General features: G+C 39.7%; 1 protein-coding gene across 1 annotated transcript in view; it reads left to right on the forward strand.

The window, feature by feature from the left end:
- Smp_022150 (RWD domain-containing protein, putative) overlaps positions 1-23,092 on the forward strand; it is a gene marked incomplete at both ends in the record, with an annotated part of 29,172 nt that extends 6,080 nt beyond the window's left edge. Inside the window, 2 exons of the mRNA XM_018791204.1 lie at positions 382-1,383; positions 22,380-23,092. Coding sequence (XP_018645586.1) covers positions 382-1,383; positions 22,380-23,092 — 1,715 coding nt within the window. The remainder of the gene's footprint in view (positions 1-381; positions 1,384-22,379) is intronic.
- Between the last annotated feature and the right edge of the window lie 849 nt (positions 23,093-23,941).

Genomic DNA, 23,941 nt, shown 5'->3' on the forward strand with positions numbered 1-23,941 from the left:
TGTTAACTTTGATTTTCAGGTATACATCACTTATCAATGTAATCTCGAATGACGGAGATTCTGAATAAGACTAATACTATGGCTTTTCTGAATCTATATCATAATTGTTGTGTATATCTAATTCAGTACTCAACCACTTTCAATAAAGACTAATTTTTTTAATAAGCTATTGTTTCACATTTTTATAAACTTCTCCCAGATGACAATTTACTATTCATTGGGTAAAATGTTTGGGTTCGAACCCGTAACCTAAAAGTTTTAATCAATAAATAAGATTAAAATGGGTATTTTATAATCAATATTTTCATGAACAAATAATACTGTTTACATTTGATTACATTTAAAAATCAATAATATTTTTTTAATTTTTTTTAAAAATAGATCATGAACATAACTCTTGCATAGCAACAACAACAACTACAACGGGTAATCGTCAACCATATGAAGGTGAAAATTTTGAAAATTTAACATCAAATGAATTAGCTAATTTTAAAGCAACATTAACATATTGGAATCGTTTACCAGAACCATTATGTATAAGGCAACCAATACCAAATTCAATAAGTATTTATAAATTATTAGAAAAACAAATTGTTAAATTAACATCAGATAGAGGTAGAATAAGAAAATATTTAGGTAATTTTACACAAACTCCAGAAGGTTTACCATTTCGTCAATTATTTAATGAACATTTAGAAATGTTAAAATTAACACCATTGGAATCAAATAATTCACCATATTGTTTATGTGTAAATAGTGGAAAAACTACTACTAATACTACCGATACTACTAATACCACTACTCATACTACTAACAATACTACCGATACTACTCATACTACCGATACTACTAATACTACTAATACTACTACTAATAACAATGATGATGAATATTATCATTATTTAATGCCAGCATTTTATCGTTTATTAACATGGCTTATTGAAACTAAACGTCAATTTGCTATATTTATACGTACATATGGTAAAGATGGTGAACATATATTATCTGCAATTGAAGCTTATATTCATGGAAAACATTCACAAGAGAAAGCCCCTATAAATGCTAAACAATTTCTACCAATTGATTATACTAAATGGTATTTAAAACGTTCTGAACATGAACCAATGTTTCAATTATTAAAAGAAATCCATAATGATCATGATCCGAATGATGATAAACAATTAATCAATATATCTAAGGATCCATATGAAATTTATCAAATATGGTCAAAACAAATTGGTGTGATTAATATAACAGATGATTTCATGTATTGGAAACAACATAATTATCATTATAAATCATCAAAACCATTATGGTTTAATCCAAATGATAAATATATACAACATATATTGTTTGATGATAATATACGTTTTGAAGAAGATGGTTCTAATGTGATTGATTTATATCAATTTGATAATAATAATTTTACTAATAATAATTATACTACTGATAATAATATAAGTAGTCAAAATCTAAAATCAAAAGAATTTCATTCATATTATAATCTTGATATGAATGATGCAATGAAATGGGAAAATATTTATTATGTACAAGCAGATTTATTAGAAATAATTAAAAATAGAAATTATTTTATTGAAAAAGTTAATGAATGTGAAATGAATTTAGATCGTATACAAAATGAACTTATGTAATAGTATAGTCATTATAGTTTTCCAAAAACAAAAAAAAAAGAAAAGAGAAAAAAGAAAAGAGAGAAATAAGAAAAACAGAAGAAACGATAAATCCTCCTTATATAAAAATTGTCTGTACATATAGTACAGTTGTAATTTATTTATTTGATTTTACACTCATGTGTTCATATACTACTTATATGATACTTATTTATAAGATTACTGATTGTACCAAAGATGTTACATGCACAATAAGACTAATTTGAAATGTTTAACTTTTCTTTTTTTATCCTCATTATTATTATTTTCTTTTTAAACGTAACATCTATGTAGAGAAACTTTCTTTCATAAGAATAAAAACAGTTTAATTTTGATAATCAGTTGTTGTTTTGTTTTCTGTTTGTTTTGTTATACATTGGTATCATTCATGTGTGTATTTTGTGCAGTTGATTGATGTGTAGTGAATGAAAAATTGATGGAGTAAACAATATCATACTGTGTAATCAACAAATACATAATGAGAAGGGGGGTTTTGTGAAGATTTTAGTACTTTTGTGTAGACTGGTTGGTCCTGGTTTCGAATCTCGCGGGGCGAGATTGGGGATGCACACTGCTAAGGAGTCCTACAATACGACGAAACGGCTGTCCAGTGCTTCCAGGCTTACCATAGTGATCTAGCTTGAATTGACTCATGATCTCAACTCTATTCAATCTTATATGGGGAACCTGGTAGCACTGGACGGCCGTTGGATGCCGGCTCAGTGGTCTAGTGTTTAAGCGCTCACGCGCGAGATAGACAGGTCCTGAGTTAGGATCTTGTGAGGTGGGACCGTGAATGGGTACCGCTGAGGAGTTCCACAATAGGACGAAATGACCGTCTAGTGCTTCTAGGTTTCCCAAGGTTGTCTAGCTTCCATTGATTCGTGATTTCAACTATATAAAATTACATAATCATTTAGCAAAATGTGAAAATCATACATCAATTTACATCATTTACATATCGTCTTCGAATAGTCTCTTACAAGTTTTGTTCCTGTTGTTTTCTCAATTGCTTTCAGTTTTCCTTCTCTCTTCTCTTCATTTTAATCTTCGCAACTTTCTGCTCATAGACATTGCACTTTCGATTGGCGTTCCATGATACAATACCAATTGTTCATGATGCCATTCAAAGATAGATCAATACCCTCCTGATGTCACTGACTGCATTTATGAATCTACATGTACATGCGGTAGCATGTACATTGGAAGTATAGAGAAAAGGGATTCTACAAGGTTTTTTGAACATATTTTTAGGAACCTACAGTTAAGAAAACGTAGATTCTTTATGAATGCAATTGCAAGACATCATTTGGTTAGTGTATATGAAGTGAATTTAAGTGATGTATTCAAAACACTCAACAGACAAAAAACATCAATCTAACTTCGTTTTGCAGAGGCTACTGACATCAAACGTTTTCAACCTGACCGATGTATACAGAAGGAATGTTTGATTAGCTCATTCCACCAATAATGATCGGATATTTGTTTAATAACCTTTGTTAATTGCAACTTTTTTCTACCCTGTCCCCAACCTTCGTATTTTTATTATTCTTCCGTCTTCTGATTTTCATCTCTTATATAATTTGACTAATGTTCACATATTTGTTTATTTTATCATTCTGAATGATTACCCATTCACTAATTCCAATGCCTTTAAATGACCACTGAATTGTTACTTCTCAACATATAAATACACATTGATGTTCTATGATAATTAGGAGTATTTGAATTATAGTAGAAACTAGTAATCCCAGAAACAACGCAATTTAACCAAGAAGTACTAGATGAACACGAATGAATATGTTGTATTTGGAATTCGAAACCAAGCATTCGTCCAGTACAAAGGAATCATTGGTTTATATAGACACCACATCCGCCAAAGCTTAAATTGGAGTCTAGGTGTCTGTAAGCAATCGTATGTCTGCTTCTGAAGTTCATCCTGTATCTGTCCGACAAAGTTTTGGATAAAGACTCTGTATTATCTAGAATGTACTCGTTAGTAATAGAATTAACAACCGAAATTGGAACAGACTCACCTGGGTCCTGGAATTGTATACAATCATCGTGTCGGTTGTGTAGTGAAACCACTGATATCTAGAATTCGAATCATAGACTTTCCAACACTATCCTTCCCCACTAAATAATGTCGGGCCTTTAAGTTACAATGTTATAACCAATTTGAAGTTCCTAATTTGTATTATCTTATATTATATCTCACGATTCGATTAATTATATGTATTTGGGGACATAAACTTACATATAATTTGAGGCATTCCATCATGTGACTTTGACTTGCATAAAAATTATGATACATATTTTTTTGTTATTCTTATTATAATACATAGATAAATATACATTAATATGTGTAATTAACAAATGTGATCCATCTAGACTTGATTCCCCTGCGAAGCAATGGAATAGAGAACATGCATCTGCCTCATACTCATTACGATAATCTTGAACTTGATTTGAATTTTCTACCTGTGCGAACTTCATATATGGGAAAAATGGTTCTCTGATTGCTTCGAGAAAACTTTCTATTCCCTCTGATTCACCATACCACTGGCCCCCGATCCTACTCAACACAGTCAGTCAGCTACAACGTAGGACCAGGCACATATATGCATAGAACCAAGTTGTCATACCTCATCAGCATAACAAGATGAACACCAAGTTCATAGTACTTAATTTAGTGGTGGTTATATATAAAAGAAAGATTGTGTATAAGGATATAGTACAGGAAGGAGGACAGATATGAAGCAATTTTAATCTCATGGTTTAAGAAAAGACAGCGAGTGTATACACTTGCGCCATTGTTATTGATTCTGAGCCATGTCACACAGAGTCTCCAACCATTGGTTACGATAGTCACGCGGACCCCGACCAGGTAGTCTGCATCTACCAACATGGCTCAGAGTAGTAGTGACTCCAAGCACTGATGTCACGTTTTGGTTTGGCCGGACCTAACTCTCTTCCAACCATCGCCAATACTAGTCAACATAGCGCGTTTCACTGTCGTAAACTAGAACAGAGCGAACTGATGCGCAGTATACTCGTCCTTTAATTGATAGACGGATATCTCGTCTTCGTCATAGGTAACGTAGGTTGGCAAAAGCCAAACGAGCTTATTGAATCCGTGCTGAAATTTCGGCAGACACCAATCCATTAGGGCTGATCAGACTTCCAAGATAAGTGAAGTTGTCCACGCGTTCGACTACTTCACTCCCTATCCTTAGTTCAGGTGTTGACACAGGCCAGTCCTGGAGTAAAAATTTACATATAGAGTGGGAGAAACGAATTCTAAATATCCTGGTATTGTTCTCAGTTCTAACAGAAGACTCTGCATTTTGTCCGTGTCTTCACCAAACAGGACTATGTCATCCGCTTATCTAGGTCGTTAAGTGGACCTCTGAGTAGGAGATCAATTCCTAAAAATTCAGACTATGAAAACGTTAGTTCCAGCAGTAGGTCTTTAATAAAGTTAAACAAAAATGGGGATAGTGGACAGCCTTGTCGGACACCACTTGAGGTTGTAAAATCATATGACAGTTCTCCATAAGCTCCGACTCGACTGGTAGTGTTCAAGTGAAGAGCCTTCACAAGGTTTATATACTTCTGAGGTACACCTTTCAATGACAGACACTGCCACAGAACCTCTCGGTGTACAGAGTCAAATGCTGCTTTCAAGTCAAGAAAAACTATCATTGTCTAACGCCGATAAGCATGTCTGTGCTCTAAAACCTGACGAATAGTGAATATGTGGTCGATGCAGCCACGACCAGGTCTGAAGCCAGCCTGATTTTCTCGTGTTTGCAGTTCACGAGTCTTAGTTAGGTGCCCGATAATTATTGAGGATAGTACTTTAGATACTATGTTAGTCAGACTAATCCCTCTATGATTATCACAGGATGATTTAGACCCCTACTTATATATTGGGACAATAAGGGATTGTGGACAGTCAGATGGAATTATGTTCAACTCCCAGATCTTAGCTAAAATAATAGTCAACCTAACTGCTAAAATTGGACCACCATATTTAAAGACCTCTTGAGCCAATACATCAGGACCAGCTGCTCTTCCTCGTTTCAGAATAGTTATAGCCTATTGAACTTCAACTAGAGTTGGGGGACCTACTTCAATGTTCTATTCAGACTGTTTGGGAATGTTGGTGACTGTAGAGTGGCTGCAGGCCAGCTAAACTGTTCTCTAAAGTGCTCCGCCAATCGTTCTAAACGTCTGGGATGAGAGCGGATAAGGGTGCCGTCTCTTTCCGAGACTGTTTCGTTTAGACTAGACTATGTCTGAGCGCTTAACTTTGTGAAGAAGTTCAGAGAGCTTTCTGTGAAAGTTATCTATCACTTCATCCAGGCTGAAATCAGTGGGAGCGTAGGAAGAAACAATGAAAAGGCGAAGATACGTGTCCTTATCCTTTTGTGTTCTTAAGGAGCCGTTTAGCCGAACAGCACATAGGCGACCGGTAACAGGGATTCATTCTAATAGTGCTTGTTCTGCCTTCGTACTAAGCCTACGCTCGTCAGTCCACGAGAACTATTCATGGGGTCGCCAAATACACAAAGAGTGTATCTCGTCGGCTGTCCATTTTGGCGAGGTGAGGTTAAGTTGATGACCACACTAGGAGACACAGCATACATCAATCGTTCGAGATTCTAGGGTTTTATCCAAGGAGGGCTGCTGGCCGATTTGATTTACAGTGCGTACGTTGAAGGTTCCGATGTGTAGTTTGGAGCGAGATTTTAGTAGACCTGGGACAGTGTTTTTCGCGCACTGGAATCGTTGTTCATGGTGATCCTTTGGAGGAAGTCAAAAGAGGAAGTTTAGAGTTGAAATTCGAGGTGGGAGGAATAATAGGAATTGAAGAAGGAGATTGATTATGAATACAGTGATCTTGAGTGCTGTTAGAGGTATGAGGGCAGTTATCACTTCCTTGCTGCCCAGCCGGTGGAAGGGTTATTCTAGAGGTACCTGAAAAGAATATTGGGTTAGTAGTGGTCTTAACGACCTCAGAGCGTGACTGCAGTGCTCAACGAACAACTGCTTGAGGTAGGTCACACACGACCTTTTTGTGGGAGATACTGCTTCTCGAAGTCTTGGATAAAGATAATTGATCATTAGAAACTTCCAACTTAGTAGAATCACAAATTTTAACATTAGTTTCGGCGAGATGAATCATGGCATTACAAACTGACTGAATGTGTCCAGTTTTAACACATTTAAAGCATTTAGAATTACAAAATACACATGAATTACACGGGTGAAACTTGCCAAAGAACAAGCATTTACCAAACTTGTGCTCATCTTCGTGAACTATTTAACAACTCAGCAAATTGTTGTCTGAATAAATTTGATTACGTATAGGACTGTAACGACGTAATAAAGTGGTGGCATTCCTGGTGTCTTACGAATCATTTTTTAAATCTTTTCTCTTTTTCCGCATTTGAAATTTGTGGATTACCCCATTCGACTTATCAAAGTACTATGTCTGCTTTGAAGACTGTATAACACAAAGAGTGTGATTACGTAAATATATTAGTAAGAATGAGTACAGAGATGTTAGTGAGACCACCACCACATGAGCCAGTTCATGGATTATGATTAACTGATGTGCGTTTTGTTGTATTTGACTTTAACAGTGATCGATTATCTGTTCGACATTCAGTGACCCAACTACCGGATGATTTTGCCAAGGCTTAGTGACATATCACTTCCCCTACGCTGCGAAAAAACTTTGGATAGTTGTTTCATAAATTGGCCGTCTGATTACAAACCGCTCGATAGTAGTTTGAGGATACCACGGATATTCTAGTTTTACAACTAGCAACAAGTAGTATCTTCTATAATCGTTCGTTCCCAGTCAAATAGAAACCAGAAGTCAGACGAGAAGAGGCAGGAAAGATATATTTGATTCGTTACCAATATATCGAGGACCTTTTCTATAAGCTGGCTAATGAAACGTAGGAGCTGTGTCCCACGCCGTGTTGAAACGTGATCTGGTACGGATGCATGACCGAAAGCCTTCAGGTAAACAAGTCCACTTAAACAACATGGTCAGCATCCAATGTCGAACACTTAATGAGCTATTGATTTTGGGGAATTATTTACAGCTACAGGTCACTCCCCCCCTAGTGAGGTAGTGGTGCCCCTAAGACGTGACCAGCCAGAAGTTTAAACCCAACGTGTTTGTCGTTGGTAAACACTCTTCTGATAGCTTGCTTCGTTTAGCAGCATCTGGTCGTCTTTCCTTAAACTATGGGACCAAAATGTACAACATAGCAATAAAGAAATATAGTACAATGAAAATTTCGGTTCCTTGCGAAACTTCGTCGTTCTTTTCCAGCCGTCCTGGTAAAGAGGAAAAATAAAACGTGTGAGTGCATGTCGAAAATACACTCGTACTTGCGTAAGGACACAAGATGAGCGGAAAAAAAATAAACTAATACACTTACAAACAGCGTAAAAGCGATCGGAAAAAAAATGGGTTTTTTTTGGTTTTTTTTATAAATAAAAAAAATATATATATACGCTCAAAAAATAAAAATGTTTTGCTTTTTTGTTTTGTTTTTTATATAAATAAAAAAATGAGCATATTAAAAAAAATTTTTTTATAATAAACTATGAAAGGGTAATTCAAGATGAAGCTTATGTCCTACGTGCAATATTCGTTAAGATGTTCTGGAAATCTTACTCGTCTTCCAAAACGCGTTGTTTTAGGTTTATCTATCGACGTTGACGAAGTATCAAGTTGTGTGTCGGCTGTCGTGTAGGGTACTACGAGTGTAGGAGCCGTGTCGTACGATTGTACCGAAGGAAATTTGACGTAGCTAGAGTTTCCTTCTAAGTACGGTGCTTTGAGTCGATCGATACTGATGCTATCTTTCGTACCGTTCTTATCGACTACATAGTACTTAGGTTCGCGTTGAAGAACTTTGAAGGGTCCTTCGTATGCTGATTCGAGGGGTCGTCGATGTGAGTCTCGACGAACGAAGACGTGTGTACTATGTCGTAATTCTGGTTGAACGAAAACATCAGTTGATTGAGGTCGAGTGTGAGCAGGTTTAACTGAACGCATAGCGTTTGTAAGCCTACTCGTGTAAGAGTTTAGATCCATGTTCAATGAAGAAGCTGAAGGATCCACGAATTCTCCTGGGAGTCGGAGTGTCGTTCCGTAAACGAGTTGAGATGCCGTGTATCCAGTGTCAGCTTTCACTGCATTGCGGATACCTAGCAAGACGAGTGTAAGAGCGTCTGTCCACTGTGAAACGTTCGCAGCTGATAATGAAGCTTTTAGTTGTCGATGAAAACGTTCTACCAACCCGTTTGCTTGTGGGTGGTAGGCGGTCGTTCGGAAGCGCGTGATTCTTAAAAGTGAGGTCAGACAACGGAAAAATCCGGATTCGAACTGGCGTCCGCGGTCTGTAGTGATGGTTGAAGGGCAGCCGAAATTTACTACCCATCGTTCGACGAAAGCGCGGGCCACGGTTTCAGCAGTAATGTCCTTAATCGGTACTGCTTCTGGCCATCGAGTAAAACGGTCTTCGCATGTTAAGAGATATGAGTATCCGTTTGAGTCGGGTAACGGTCCTACCAAATCTAGATGGACATGGTCGAAACGAGCATCAGGGGTCTTGAAAGAGCCTAAGGGACATTTGTTGTGTCTTATGACCTTAGATTTCTGACAGCTTACACAGGAGCGTGCCCACTCCCTCACGTCTTTATTCATGCCAGGCCAACAAAAGCGTTCGGCTATAAGTTTGACTGTTGTACGAGCACCTGGATGAGAAAGTTTGTGCAACGTATTGAAGACGTTGCGCCGATAATGTTTTGGTACTATTGGAAGATTCCTACCTGTAGATGTGTCGCATAGTAAGGTTTCCTTACCTGTTCCCATCTGCTTAATACTTAGTTTTAGAGTTGTCGAGGATAACTCATGCTGAAGATCAATGTCTTCTTTTTGAAGCTGAGCGAGTTTAAGAAGGTCGATTCCTTGGACACTGTTCAAGGAACTTATTCGAGACAAGGCGTCTGCAACTACATTGTTAGCTCCAGAAATGTGTTGTATGTCTGAAGTAAACTGCGAAATGTAGTCGACTTGTCGAGACTCTCGCGGTGAGTACTTATCTGAAGATGAACTTAAATAGAAGGTAAGAGGTTTGTGATCGGTAAAAAGCGTGAATTTTCTTCCTTCGATGGAATGTTGGAAATGCCGTACAGCACAATACATAGCTAGGAGTTCCCTACCGAACGTGCTGTACCTATATTCCTCGTCTAGCAACCGTCTCGAGAAAAATCCTAAAGGTTGCCAAGAGTGGTTAACCCATTGTTGTAAGACTCCTCCGATTGCTGAGTCGGATGCGTCTACGGCGATACTAATGGGCGCTTGAGTGTCTTGATGCGCAAGCAGGGTTGCCTTAGCGATATGTTCCTTAACTGTGGAGAATGCTTTTTGAGCGGCGTCGTCTAGACTAATTGATTCTGCATTTCCACGAAGTTGGTCGGTTAACGGTTTCATAAGAGATGCGCATTTAGGTATGAAACGTCTGTAGAAACTTACAAGGCCGTTGAAAGTTCGCAACTGCTTAATCGTGGTCGGTTCTGGGTAATCCAGAATGGCCGCCACTTTGCTTCTAAGGGGTCGGATGCCTTGGGCATCAATGGTGTGTTCTAAGAAGTCTAAAGAGTCTATTCCGATTCGGCATTTCTGAATGTCTACAGTAATGCCATGCCTTTGGAGTCGATCGAAAACAATGTCCAGATGCTTGAGATGCGATTCTCTGTCCGGACTTGCTATTAGACAGTCATCAACATACGCATGTACGAAGTTGAGACCTCGGAATACGTCGTCTATAAACCTTTGGAAGGTTTGGGCCGCATTTCTTAAACCAAAAGGCATTCACAAGAATTCGTAATGGCCGAAAGGAGTGATGATGGCAGTTTTTGGAATGTCGTCGGTTGCCATCGGTATTTGGTTGTAAGCCTTAACTAAGTCGATTTTCGAAAAGACAGTTGTACCTTTCAAGGTAGCTGTCAAATCGTGAATGTGAGGCAACGGGTAACGATCGGGAATGGTTTTAGCATTCAGACGCCGATAATCACCAGTTGGACGCTAATCATTGCTGTCCTTTTTAGGGACCATGTGCAATGGAGATGACCATGGACTATTTGATGGTCGAATTATCCCTAAGTCTATCATATTGTCGAATTCGTTTTTAGCCAATCTAAGCCTTTCGGGAGCCAGTCGGCGGGCTTTCGAGAATACAGGTGGTCCTGTAGTCGAGATGTGATGTGTAACATTGCTGGTTACACGAGGCAATTTCGATTGCGGTTGGTATATCCCTGAGTATTTGTCCAGTACTGATTGGTACAAGGGGTCTATGGTGTGTTTAACCGTGACTGAGGATAACCTGCAACCAGAACAAGGAGTTACGCAAACAGATAACTTAGTGTTTCCGTCTATTAACCTTCGTGAGCGTGTGTCGATGAGTAGATTGTGGTATTGTAACAGGTCTATACCAATGATTGGCATAGAGACATCTGCAACAACGAAAATCCAGTGTATGGGTTTGCGTAAACCCACGTTAACGTAGACGTACCTTTTACCGTAAGTAGCGATCGGCTTTCCGTTTGCCGCCTGTAAACTGAAAACAGACTCGCGAAGTCTGTCGTCGGGATTTGCTGGAAGAACGCTAACTTCTGCGCCAGTGTCGACGAGGTAGCGAACTTTCGTAGTCACATCCTAGACATATGAGAGGCGGCTGTTTTCGCCGGCTACGGTTGCCGTTAACGCGTGCCGGCTGGGAAGTTTCCCGAACTGTTTTTCGTGTCACTCGATTTTGAGGTCGGATAATTGCAGGGTTTCCTGCAATTTCTGGAAGACTTACCGTACTGGTTATGATACCAGCACCAGTCGGGATTGTCTGTCTCTCGTGGTCGAGAGCCAGATCGCCTACGTGAGACACTTCTACGCGGGGTTTTTGACCGACTACGGTCATTACGAACTCTATGATATCGTGTAAGCGTGTGACACAGTTCGGCTATGTCAGTCGGGGTCGATTGGGGTTTTTCCTTGACGGAAAAAACCTCGGCCTTATAAGATTTGGTGATTTTTAAGATTCGGTCGGCAGATGCAGCCAGCTCATCTATGGCGTTGTTTTGAAGTGAAACAAGCACTGCCTGCACCTGATGAGGAAGTTTAGACAAGAAAAGTTGTCTGAATAGGCCATCATCGAAAGTTCGTAGGCCGATAACCTCTCTCATTCTTAGCAACATGTCTGTCGCAGAACCCTGTTGCAAGTCGATGTTTTGGAAGAGTTGGTCTAACCGTTGTCGGTCGGTCAGGTCTCCACGTTTTAGAATCGAACATTTGAGAGTTTCGTAAGGTTCGGGAACATCACTAATAAACATACTAGGTGTTACGTACATGTTAAACTCGCGCAGTAACGCCTTACCTACCGCGAGGAAACGTGTGCGCGAGTCCGTGATTCCGTGCATGCAAAAATCAGCTTATGCATAGCAGAACCAGGACTCGATATTGTCGGGCCAAAATGGCGTTAACTGAATCGAAATAGGGGGAATAGACTTAAACTTAAGAACCTTAGGTGAGTGTTCCGTCATAATAATATAGAAAACGAAAAATGTCTAATTAAAATATATCCGGAAAAAAAAATTCGCGAAAAAACAGTATATCACAATATATAAAATTCAAATAAAGAATAACAATGAATAATAATATTCCAAAATGGAACAGACTCACAGTATATTGGCTTGGTGTACCAGATCACGTTAGGCTCACCAATGAGGATACCACGGATATTCTAGTTTTACAACTAGCAACAAGTAGTATCTTCTATAATCGTTCGTTCCCAGTCAAATAGAAACCAGAAGTCAGACGAGAAGAGGCAGGAAAGATATATTTGATTCGTTACCAATATATCGAGGACCTTTTCTATAAGCTGGCTAATGAAACGTAGGAGCTGTGTCCCACGCCGTGTTGAAACGTGATCTGGTACGGATGCATGACCGAAAGCCTTCAGGTAAACAAGTCCACTTAAACAACATGGTCAGCATCCAATGTCGAACACTTAATGAGCTATTGATTTTGGGGAATTATTTACAGCTACAAGTTCAACATTGAGATTAAGAACACAGTCAAAATACGAGAAGGAGTAAGGAACTTGATTTTGAAAGTTGTACATTAGCATGAGCCAACTGTATCCAGGAGCGTGAAGGAATAGCTCTTTCCCTCTAAACATAAGTTTTAATTTATATGTAACTCAAGGTTGATTATCATGTAAGAAGATAACGATGCTATAATTTTTTAGTTTTCCGAATTAAACGCGCTCATTTTGACACCTGCGCAACGACAATGCTTTTCAGTTTCAGTTTCAGTTTGGAAAGGACAGGTGGCTTGATGGCCTGTGTTAGTCCTGGCGATGATGGTCTCTCAGCTGATCCAACTTTCTTTTGAAGGAGTCGACGGATGGAGCCTCAACCACGTGCTGAGGTAATGAATTCCACTCGTTGATTATTCGATGGGAAAGTCGGTAGTCAGCTGACAAGTAATTCGTTCGGGGCTTGTGAACTTTTTTGGAGTGTCCTCGTAGATTTTCTGTTTTGGATGACAAGAAAAATGAGGGCATATCAGGTGCAAATTTGTCATTAAGCAATTTGAAAACTGTAATCAAGTCGCCTCTGATCCTTCTATATGACAGCGGGAATAGGTTTAGCTTGGTCAGTCTAGTACCATACGGGAGCTTCGCTATTCCGGGAATCAGCCTAGTTGCTGTTCTCTGAACCCTTTCCAAGAGTTCACTGTCTTTTTTTAGGCAGGGGCTAGCTGCTTGTATGCAGTACTCAAGTTTAGGGCGTACGAACACTGTATACAAAGTCAGAAACGTTTTAGCGTCAAGATGCCTAAAAGCCCTGCGTATGGACCATAAAGTCCTAAAACCTTTGGCGGCTATTGCACGGCAGTGTGCAGTAGTCTTTAAGTCTTGACTAACGATGACGCCTAAGTCATTGTGTGCCTGAACAATAGGTAACTCAGTGTTATTCATCGTGTATGTATCTGTACCCTGGTGGCCAATATGCATCACAATACACTTGGAAGTGTTTATCGGCAATTGCCAGATTTGGGACCATTCAGATAATCTCTCCAGGTCATTTTGAAGTTCTAAGCTATCGCCCTTGGTTTGTATCGCTCTCCATATCTTGACATCATCAGCATAGAGTAAGACTGATGACGATAGTAGACGAGGGAGATCATTTACGTACAGGAGGAATAACACTGGCCCCAAAACTGTACCCTGGGGGACTCCACTAAGCACAGTTTCCCAGCTAGACAAATTGGAGTTCACCCTTACTTTTTGTTGACGCCCAACTAGGAAGTCTTTTATCCACATCAATAGATTGCCTCCAATCCCGACATTCCTGAGCTTATATAACAGCCGGTTATGCGGAACTTTGTCGAAAGCTTTGCTGAAATCGATGTAAGCTACGTCTATAGGTAATTTTTGGTCCTTAAGAGCGCACCAGCTTTCACGAGCGACTAATAAGTTTGTGAGACAAGAGTAACCTGTTCTAAAACCATGCTGCTTTTCGGAGAGGAGCCGGTTTTCATCGAGATACTTTAACAGCTCCTTCCGAATAATCTTTTCTAAGATTTTAACAACCACACTGGTTAGGCTAATGGGTCGGTAATTCTCAGGCTTATGTTTTGTACCTGTTTTGAAGACTGGACTTACTATGGCGTTCTTCCAGTCTTTTGGTAGACGACCCTGGGTTACGGATAGATTAAAACATAAACTTAAAGGGTTCGCAACAAAGTTAGCTAATTCCTTCAGTAACCTAGGATGCAGTTCATCGGGTCCAGTGGATTTACCTATGTCAAGCTTAACTAGCAGACCAAAGACATCGAGTTCTTTAATGGTCACGCTGTCCAGTCTTGTGTGGAGGGATTTTCATGGACTGGTGAGAAGGGTGTTTCTATGGTGTATACATCGCTAAAGTATTTAGAGAATACTTGAGCTTTTCCAAAGTCGTCCTCCACTAGTGATGAGGCAGTACTGTCTCCCCATAGTGAAGGAACATTTCTTCTTCTTTTTGTCCTTTGGTTTATATACGAATACAAGCGTTTAGGGCATTCTATGGATTCCCTAACGATTTTCTCTTCGTACAGCTTTCTGGCCTTACGGAGGGTTGAGGCACAGGTATTTCGAGCCTTTTGATACTGAGATTTTGCCTCGTCAGTCCCCAGTAACCTAAATCTATCCCACATTTTCCTTCTTTTACGGGGAAGGATGCGAACCTCCCTACTGAACCACGGTGGGGAGTTTCTCGTTCTCTTAGGTGTAGTCCAAGGGATGTGGGGGGCGGTAACTTCTAAGTATAAATTCCGGAATATGTCCCAAGCCGTTTCGATTGATGACTCTGGGTCTATTTTCCAATCTACTGATGATGCTGATTTCATGATGTCTGGTATGTTTGCTTTCCAGACGTTAGGTCTGGATTGAGCTGAAGCGTACTCGTGATCGACAGTTATATGGAAGTCAAAGCTTAAAACTGCATGATCACTTTTGCCTAGGGGCGGTTTGTAATCCAGGTTTGCAACATCATCCTCATAATGAGTCAATATAAGATCTAGTAAGGATGATGCAGAACCCGGGTCGTACCTCGTTGCTTCCTTCACGTGTTGCACTAGGGCACATGTGATTACCGCATCAACTAGTTCCTGTTCGAAGGAATTTGCTGACGATTCAGTCCGCAGATTTCCCCAGTCCACCATGGGTGCATTGAAGTCCCCTAGGATTAGACATCGATCACTTCGTGATAAAGTGTTGAGACTGCTTAGCAGGACCTCGTTTGCCTCACAGCTTGGACTGCGATAGATCAAACTAAGTAGCAACTCTTGTCCCCTGCATTTCAGGCGGCAGCTAACTAATTCATACGTCCCACTCTCATGGGATACACTGTCGATAATGGTGAATGGGATAGCATTCCTAATGAATAGAGCTACTCCCCCTCCTTTACGCGTTTGTGTTCTGTCGGCCCTTACTAATGTAAAACCCTCGAAATCAAGTTCCCTACTATCTATAGACGGCGTCAGCCATGTTTCTGTGACTGCGATTATGTCTGGCCTAGTTGAGTCAATCTGTACACCTAGTTCCGGTAGCTTATTTAGTAAGCTCCGGGCGTTGGTATAACAGATCCGAAGCCTATTTAGGTGGCCTCGTGCTTCACCCAGAGTGGCTTCGGCATCATCCTCTGTCGAAGCCTCACAACCCGAAAATTTACAATTTTCAGGTCTTTTTCGCCAGCGTCTAATCTGAGCTGTAGGTAATCCAGCCATTACACGTGTACTGACTTATAAATAAAGATTTTGGCTCAAAGTTTCGGGCCGCAGCTTGAGAGCAATTAGGCATCCTAACTAGTTGTTGATCAAACTGTTCCTGGGCCGATTTCAATCGGTCAAACTCAGTTCACTCAGACTCGCACTAAAAAGGGTTTACTCGACCTAATTTTATCTTTTAAACATTGCTTTTGAGGGATTCTCGAATCAAGATCTCTTTTCCTACTTGCCTGTGTGTTTTGTTAATAAAACTCACGAAAAGAACAGTGGTATGAAGAGTAATTGTCGTATACAAAAATTTCGTCTTTTACACATATCAACCATATTTTTGGTAAAAATATTATAAACTGGTAGTTTCTGGACATTTCCGAAAACCGATGACCTGAAACTAATACTTATTGGTATCGGCTTCTAGTCACTTTCGCGAATAATTTAATGATCCTCCAGTCGGTTTCGCAGCTCGTGAATTAAACGGTTCACATGTGAAACAGTCTGCTCGTAGTCCTCTTAAGCACAAAATAAATCCCGGTGTTCAGTATTTGTCATAATAATGTCCGAGAATTACCATTGCCTTGGACTACATCTAAGGGGCTGAGAAACTCCCCACCGTGGTTCAGTAGGGAGGTTCGCATCCTTCCCCGTAAAAGAAGGAAAATGTGGGATAGATTTAGGTTACTGGGGACTGACGAGGCAAAATCTCAGTATCAAAAGGCTCGAAATACCTGTGCCTCGACCCTCCGTAAGGCCAGAAAGCTGTACGAAGAGAAAATCGTTAGGGAATCCATAGAATGCCCTAAACGCTTGTATTCGTATATAAACCAAAGGACAAAAAGAAGAAGAAATGTTCCTTCACTATGGGGAGACAGTACTGCCTCATCACTAGTGGAGGACGACTTTGGAAAAGCTCAAGTATTCTCTAAATACTTTAGCGATGTATACACCATAGAAACACCCTTCTCACCAGTCCATGAAAATCCCTCCACACAAGACTGGACAGCGTGACCATTAAAGAACTCGATGTCTTTGGTCTGCTAGTTAAGCTTGACATAGGTAAATCCACTGGACCCGATGAACTGCATCCTAGGTTACTGAAGGAATTAGCTAACTTTGTTGCGAACCCTTTAAGTTTATGTTTTAATCTATCCGTAACCCAGGGTCGTCTACCAAAAGACTGGAAGAACGCCATAGTAAGTCCAGTCTTCAAAACAGGTACAAAACATAAGCCTGAGAATTACCGACCCATTAGCCTAACCAGTGTGGTTGTTAAAATCTTAGAAAAGATTATTCGGAAGGAGCTGTTAAAGTATCTCGATGAAAACCGGCTCCTCTCCGAAAAGCAGCATGGTTTTAGAACAGGTTACTCTTGTCTCACAAACTTATTAGTCGCTCGTGAAAGCTGGTGCGCTCTTAAGGACCAAAAATTACCTATAGACGTAGCTTACATCGATTTCAGCAAAGCTTTCGACAAAGTTCCGCATAACCGGCTGTTATATAAGCTCAGGAATGTCGGGATTGGAGGCAATCTATTGATGTGGATAAAAGACTTCCTAGTTGGGCGTCAACAAAAAGTAAGGGTGAACTCCAAGTTGTCTAGCTGGGAAACTGTGCTTAGTGGAGTCCGCCAGGGTACAGTTTTGGGGCCAGTGTTATTCCTCCTGTACGTAAATGACCTCCCTCGTCTACTATCGTCATCGGTCTTACTCTATACTGACTACCGACTTTTCCATCGAATAATCAACGAGTGGAATTCATTACCTCAACACGTGGTTGAGGCTCCATCCGTCGACTCCTTCAAAAGAAAGTTGGATCAGCTGAGAGACCATCATTGCCAGGACTAACATAGGCCATCAAGCCTCCTGTCCTTTCCAAACTGAAACTGAAGCTGAATATTGGTTTCTAGTTTATCGACCTCAGGTTTTCGCACTACCTTTTTTGTGTCTACGTGTCAACTGGACTGGATAAGACATTGTTGGAGACCCAAATGTTTCTTTACAATCGATGGAGAAACACAACTTAGTGACTAATACACACATAAATGTCAACTCAAAAAGACCATAGTATTGTTTTACTTGCAATATTCAAACACAAAAATATGTCCAGAAATAAAACATGTTAATCGTATGCTGATGTACAGAGTTACGTGTATTTAGTTGAGTATTACTGAAACGGAAAAAAACGCAGATGACGATGATGCCTTGCAATAGTAGCGATTGTGAGATAATCAGTTCTGTACGTTAATTCATGTGGAAAGACGTCCTGACGGTGATTGATGAGTAACAATCAGTAGTACTCACCTGTGTAATGACAAGGTACACAAGTTTAGGTGTGGTGGGGTGGTCAAGAAACTAAAATGTAAATAATTGTATAATTATTGTGTGTGATTTATTTTAATACATAGACATTGTTACAAGGAGGCACCGAATACATATGCGCCACACCTCGTCATCCGATTTGTATGAAGGTTGGAATACTGACCGGGTTCCCAAACTGAAGCAGGTGGTTTCCTCTGGGAGCCACTCCCGAACTTTCGATCTGAGGGTTTGTCTCAAAGGCAGTGGAGCAACGTTAGGAAATGCAGTCCCATGGTAGCTGGTGACCAACATTAGGTTCATACGTCATTTGTTTCCTTCAGGATACTAGAGCCCATGTCCACCATTGCTTGGGAATCGGGGTTTCCCTACTCCCGTAGGTGGGTCTGTATACACCAACTTGGTTAAAACTCTGGACATTCGCTTTTCTTTCTCTCGATTTCATAAAGAGCACCCTCCCCGCCACAAGGCAGCGAGTAGGACTTCTCTGACAGTGACTGTATACGCGTTGCCATATGAGGCCTGGCTCTCCCCCCCTTGACCATACCAGGACACGGGCTCATTCTGTGTGAACTAGAAATAAGCTGTCAGTATTAGCGACCTGAATTATTCGGGAAACTTATCACTTTGTCGTACATTTTTCTTGATCAGTCGTGAAGTGAACGTAGCACCATTATCATTTGCTCTTTTTCCCTTTTAATCATACTCAACTAAATACACATAACTCTGTACATCAACATACGATTAACATGTTATATTTCTGGACATACTTTTGTGTTTGAATAACATTTCTCGTAAAACAGTACTATGATCTTTTGTGCTTATTCGCCTATTCACTCATTTTTGTACCAGCGTTACCTACGGATAGTTTGGAGGGAGCTATGTGGAAATGTTATCATAGACTTGTTTTGTAAATTATCCTCGTTATTACTCATATTTTTCGTAATTCCACTTAATTTGTACATTGATTTTGACCGTATTAATGTTTTTTGAATCTGACTTTCATCTTTACGTTGCCGATTTATATCAACTTTTACGACACACTGATTATAACTCGCAAATACACTGTTCCTCGTACATTCCTCATCCTTATCTTACCAGCTGCTACATTGACAAATCATTAATATGATTACATTTTACTTTTATAGGTCACATTCCTGTCCTCAGTACCGGATTGTTTCTGATATAATTGCTTTGGACTATATATACCGCATTTGGTATTACTAATTACTTGTTTCAATTGTGCGTCACATGATCAAGACCCGAACACGCTAGACCTGAAAATAAAAGTAACGTCAAGACTTCTTATAATTATACTTTTGTAGGTTATTAACTGTCTTTACACTCCGTTCAATAACTTCTTTACTATTTTCGTATCCATATATTTGGTCCTCCACAGAGCAAATGATCTCACAATATGTTAATTGGACTCACTTCTGCTGTATATAAGGTGTTGCTAGCCACAATCACAATGGCTTTGTAGAGAATACTGTTCCACGAAATCTCTGGTGATACTCAGGGGATTGGGCTATTGAACACAGCTAGGAAGCTTCCGCGACTGTAAGCTGTAGAGAACATGGAGCAGCTGAAAAATTCCAAATAAGTCATGTGCCATAGTTAGCCCAGCTTTAAATATGAATAAAACTACCATAACAGACCATCAAAATGCAGTAGATTATAAGCACATTGATACAGAAAAGACTACGAAGAAAAGGAGTAAGCGTGCGCAAAGGGGACATTACAAGGAGCTCCAGAAATTGAGTCGCCAGATACAGCCTAAGAATGCTACATGAACGCAACGGTTTCGCCACAGCCTGATTTGCACAATGTAAGAGATTTGTCTGAAAATCAAAATAGAGTCAATAATTAGCTAAATGTAGCACCTAAAAAACCAAAAGCGGGGGCTCACACATTTTTTGGCCACGGGGAAGAGTCTAAGTTCAAGAAATGAAACCTCAGTCATATTTGAAAAGCTAATAAATTACCCTGAAAAGGGTTCAAAGGCTAGTTTGAAGCACGATCTAAACCATATTAATCCACTAATAAACAAACTATGCTTCCACTGAGGAGCAAAAATCTGCTGTTGGAAGGCACAGAAACTAAGTGAGTCCGGAAACTATCCGCGCTGACGTAAGCCTGGCTGATCTTATTAAAAGATGATCTGGAGAGACAGAATTAAATGGTCGTGAAAACGGCAAGAAAATCATGTCATCACGTCAAAATATGGTGCAAAAGGACCCCCGAACCACTCTGGGTGGTGTGGAAAAGCATTTCACAGAACTAGCGGTTTGCTATGCAAACACCTACAGCCTACCAAATAAATGGAGGGACTGAAAAGCGTTGTGGACACAAAAACCCTGAATTGATTGCCGTCTCCGAAACATGGCTAACATCAGTAGTGTGTGATATTAAAATTCAGTTATTTGGTTCCGACAGATTAAACCGTAGGGAAGTTGGCGTCATCTTGTCCTTAAAGGAAAAGTTAGCCATACGAGCTTTCGAAACAGTGGCTGAGACTCAGGGACACTTAAAGTGGTGCATTTCTGGAAGCTTGTGAGCGTTTCTCAACAATAAGGCAAGCCCCATGATTTAAATGAGAATCGATTTGAAGAGTCCTCTCTGTGGACTGTCAGCTTAAAATTGTTATTCTATTCCTTAAAACTTATAAATACTGACATTAACTGCGGCTGCTAGTAATAGTCTGTGGATAGAGACTTCATATGCTCTAGGCGATGCCAAAACCTTGTTTTATTCTTTCTGGTTGACTCTCCCAATTTGTGGGAAACGTCCTGCCTTTCCGAGTTCTGGTGCAGTAGGACGTGATTAACTTGACTAAATTGTTACACTCGTTGATTTCTAAAGTTGAGCTACACTTGTTCTTGACAAATTTACTTTCATAATAGTTTTCCAACCGGAAACTTTACATTTACTTAGCTTGCTGTTTCTCTCAGATGTCTTCTAACGCTCCTACGTATGAATTTCTCTGTGTGAGCACTTTTCGGGCTGCTCTTTTTTTGAATATGTTTCAAGGTAAAATGACATGATACGAGAGTTTATTTCGAGATGAGGTCTAAAGAAACACTAAACTTAGTTCTGACTAATTCCAGACTACCCTGTTTCGAAAAGAAACTCCAAGACAAGACGCTTTACTAACTGCAAAGCATTTACCAGAAGGGACAGAGCAATGACTTCGTCCGTTTCCACCGTCTAATGCTGAAATCACATTAAACAGTACAAGTTTTGTGTGTCGCTCTTGTACACCGCTGGTACTTGCTGGAGCTAAAAGAGAGTAATTTTCTAGTGGCTCAATCGTTGATCGTATTCAAATCATACTGAAATCACTCGCACATACTGGCTTACTTGGTAGATCGTCCATCGACAATAGAAGTGGTCAAAAGGCTATTGATGTGGATTCACATTTTCAACCATTATTGTCAATGATAGAAACATACAAGACGAGTGAAATTTTGTTGTACTCCCTTTTGTCGTAAATCTGCACCTTTAATGTAGTACGTTATTGTTTATTTTACTTGAACAAAAACATTGGCACAAGGAGGCATTTCATTAGGATTATTCATACTTCTCAATTTAATGAATTTTTATATATAGTTAAAACCATGAGTGACTGGCTCCATGAGGTATTTCCTAGAGTTCTAGTGAGCAGCAATAACCAGTGGAACTCAACCAGGTCTGTTGGGAGATATCAACTTACTGAAGACAATTGGTGAAATGGTTGCTCAACTTCGTGGGTTAGTTGAAGTTAGACATTAACACCGTTGAATGCCGGCTCAGTGGTCTATCGGTCAAGTGCTCCGGCGCGAGACTGGTAGATCCTGGGTTCGAATCTCGTGAGGCGGGATCGTGGATGCGCACTGCTGAGGAGTCCCACAACAGGACGAAACGGCCGTCCGGTGCTTCCAGGTTTCCCACGGTGGTCTAGCTTCAATTGACTAATGATTTCAACTATATATAAAAATTACTTAAAATTTCCACAGGAAACCCCATTAATGAATTTTCGTTTATTTTCAAGGATGTCAGCAGAAGACTGTGAGAATGAATTGCTTGCATTGGAATCTATTTATGAAGATAAGTATCAACTTGTACAAACTACACCTAGACGAAAAATAAAAGTAAATCTAAATGGTCAAGCCGATGATTCACTATCAACTAAAGTTCGATGTCAGCTTCTTTTTGAACTTCCAAGCAGCTATCCAAATAAAGCACCTAAATATCAAATACTTAAACCTGAAAATCTTTCAGATGAAGATATCTCTGATATAAAAATTATAATCAATGAAGTCATTGAACGATCCCTAGGATTCGTAATGTTATTTGATATATTAACAGAAGTTCAACAAAAATTAGATAGTATCTGTGCCAAAATCTTAATTCGTCAACGTAATGAAGCTAAAGAAAAACGAAAAGCTATGCAACTAGAAGAAGAAGCAAAATTCCGTGGTGATAGAGTTACAGTGGAATCTTTTCTAGAATGGAATACTAAATTCCTTGCAGAAATGGAATCATTAAAAGAGAAGTTAATACCTGAAGATCCTAGTGCTGTTAAACGACCAACTGGACGTGAGCTATTTTTGAAAGATAATCATTATGACGATTCCGATTTGACCTTTTTGGAAACTAATGGTGGTGAAGTGGTAGAAATTGATGAACATTTATTTGTTGATATTGGCGATATAGACCTGGATGATGATGATGACGATAATAATCAAGTAGTTGTGACAGAAACAGCCTGAACATAGTACATACTTTGTAAAAATTAATTTACTTCAAAAGTATCATTACTTTTATTTTAACAGTTCTGTTCCAGTGTGTAAGGACAACGGTATACAAAGTTGGAAATAGACTTCTATGAGTAAATTCTTAAAGTGTAGCTTCCTGATTTCACAAACTATATTGTCATGCAAATTCAGTGACTATAAATGGTTAAGATAACTTGCAAAGCTTTAGCTTTGAAACATGGCCATTAAGAGTAGAAGATACTCGTAGGTTACTAGTATTTGACCACAGATGCCTTAGAAATATTGCTCGCATCTGCTGGGATCACCGGGTAAGTAATAGTAAGGTCAGACACAGGGTATTAGGAAATGATGGTAAATCAGTTGATGAGGTCATGAATCTCCACCGACTGAGATGGTTGGGCCACGTGTTACGTATGCCTGAACACCGATTACCACGACGCGCTATGCTGACTAGTGTAGGGGATGGTTGGAAGGGAGTTAGGGGCGGCCAAACCAAAACGTCGCATCAGTGCTTTGAGTCACTAGTTTCTAGTCTGAGCCATGTTGGCAGATGCAGACTACCTGGTTGGGGTCCGCGTGACTATCGTAACCAATCGTTGGAGACTCTGTGTGACATGTCTCAGAATCGATCACAATGGTGTAGGTGTATACACTCTTTATCTTCCCTTAAACCTTGAGATTAAAATTGCTTCATAACTTTCTTCCTTCCTATACTTTATCCTTATATACAACCTTTCTTTATATACTACCACCACTAAATTAACTACTTCTATGAATCCGGTGTTCATCTTGTTGTGCTAACGAGGTATGGCAACTTTGACTGATGCATATGTGTGCCTGGTC

This window comes from Schistosoma mansoni (assembly GCF_000237925.1).
Source record: "Schistosoma mansoni, WGS project CABG00000000 data, chromosome 3 unplaced supercontig 0174, strain Puerto Rico, whole genome shotgun sequence".
NCBI classification, from domain to species: Eukaryota; Metazoa; Platyhelminthes; class Trematoda; order Strigeidida; family Schistosomatidae; genus Schistosoma; species Schistosoma mansoni.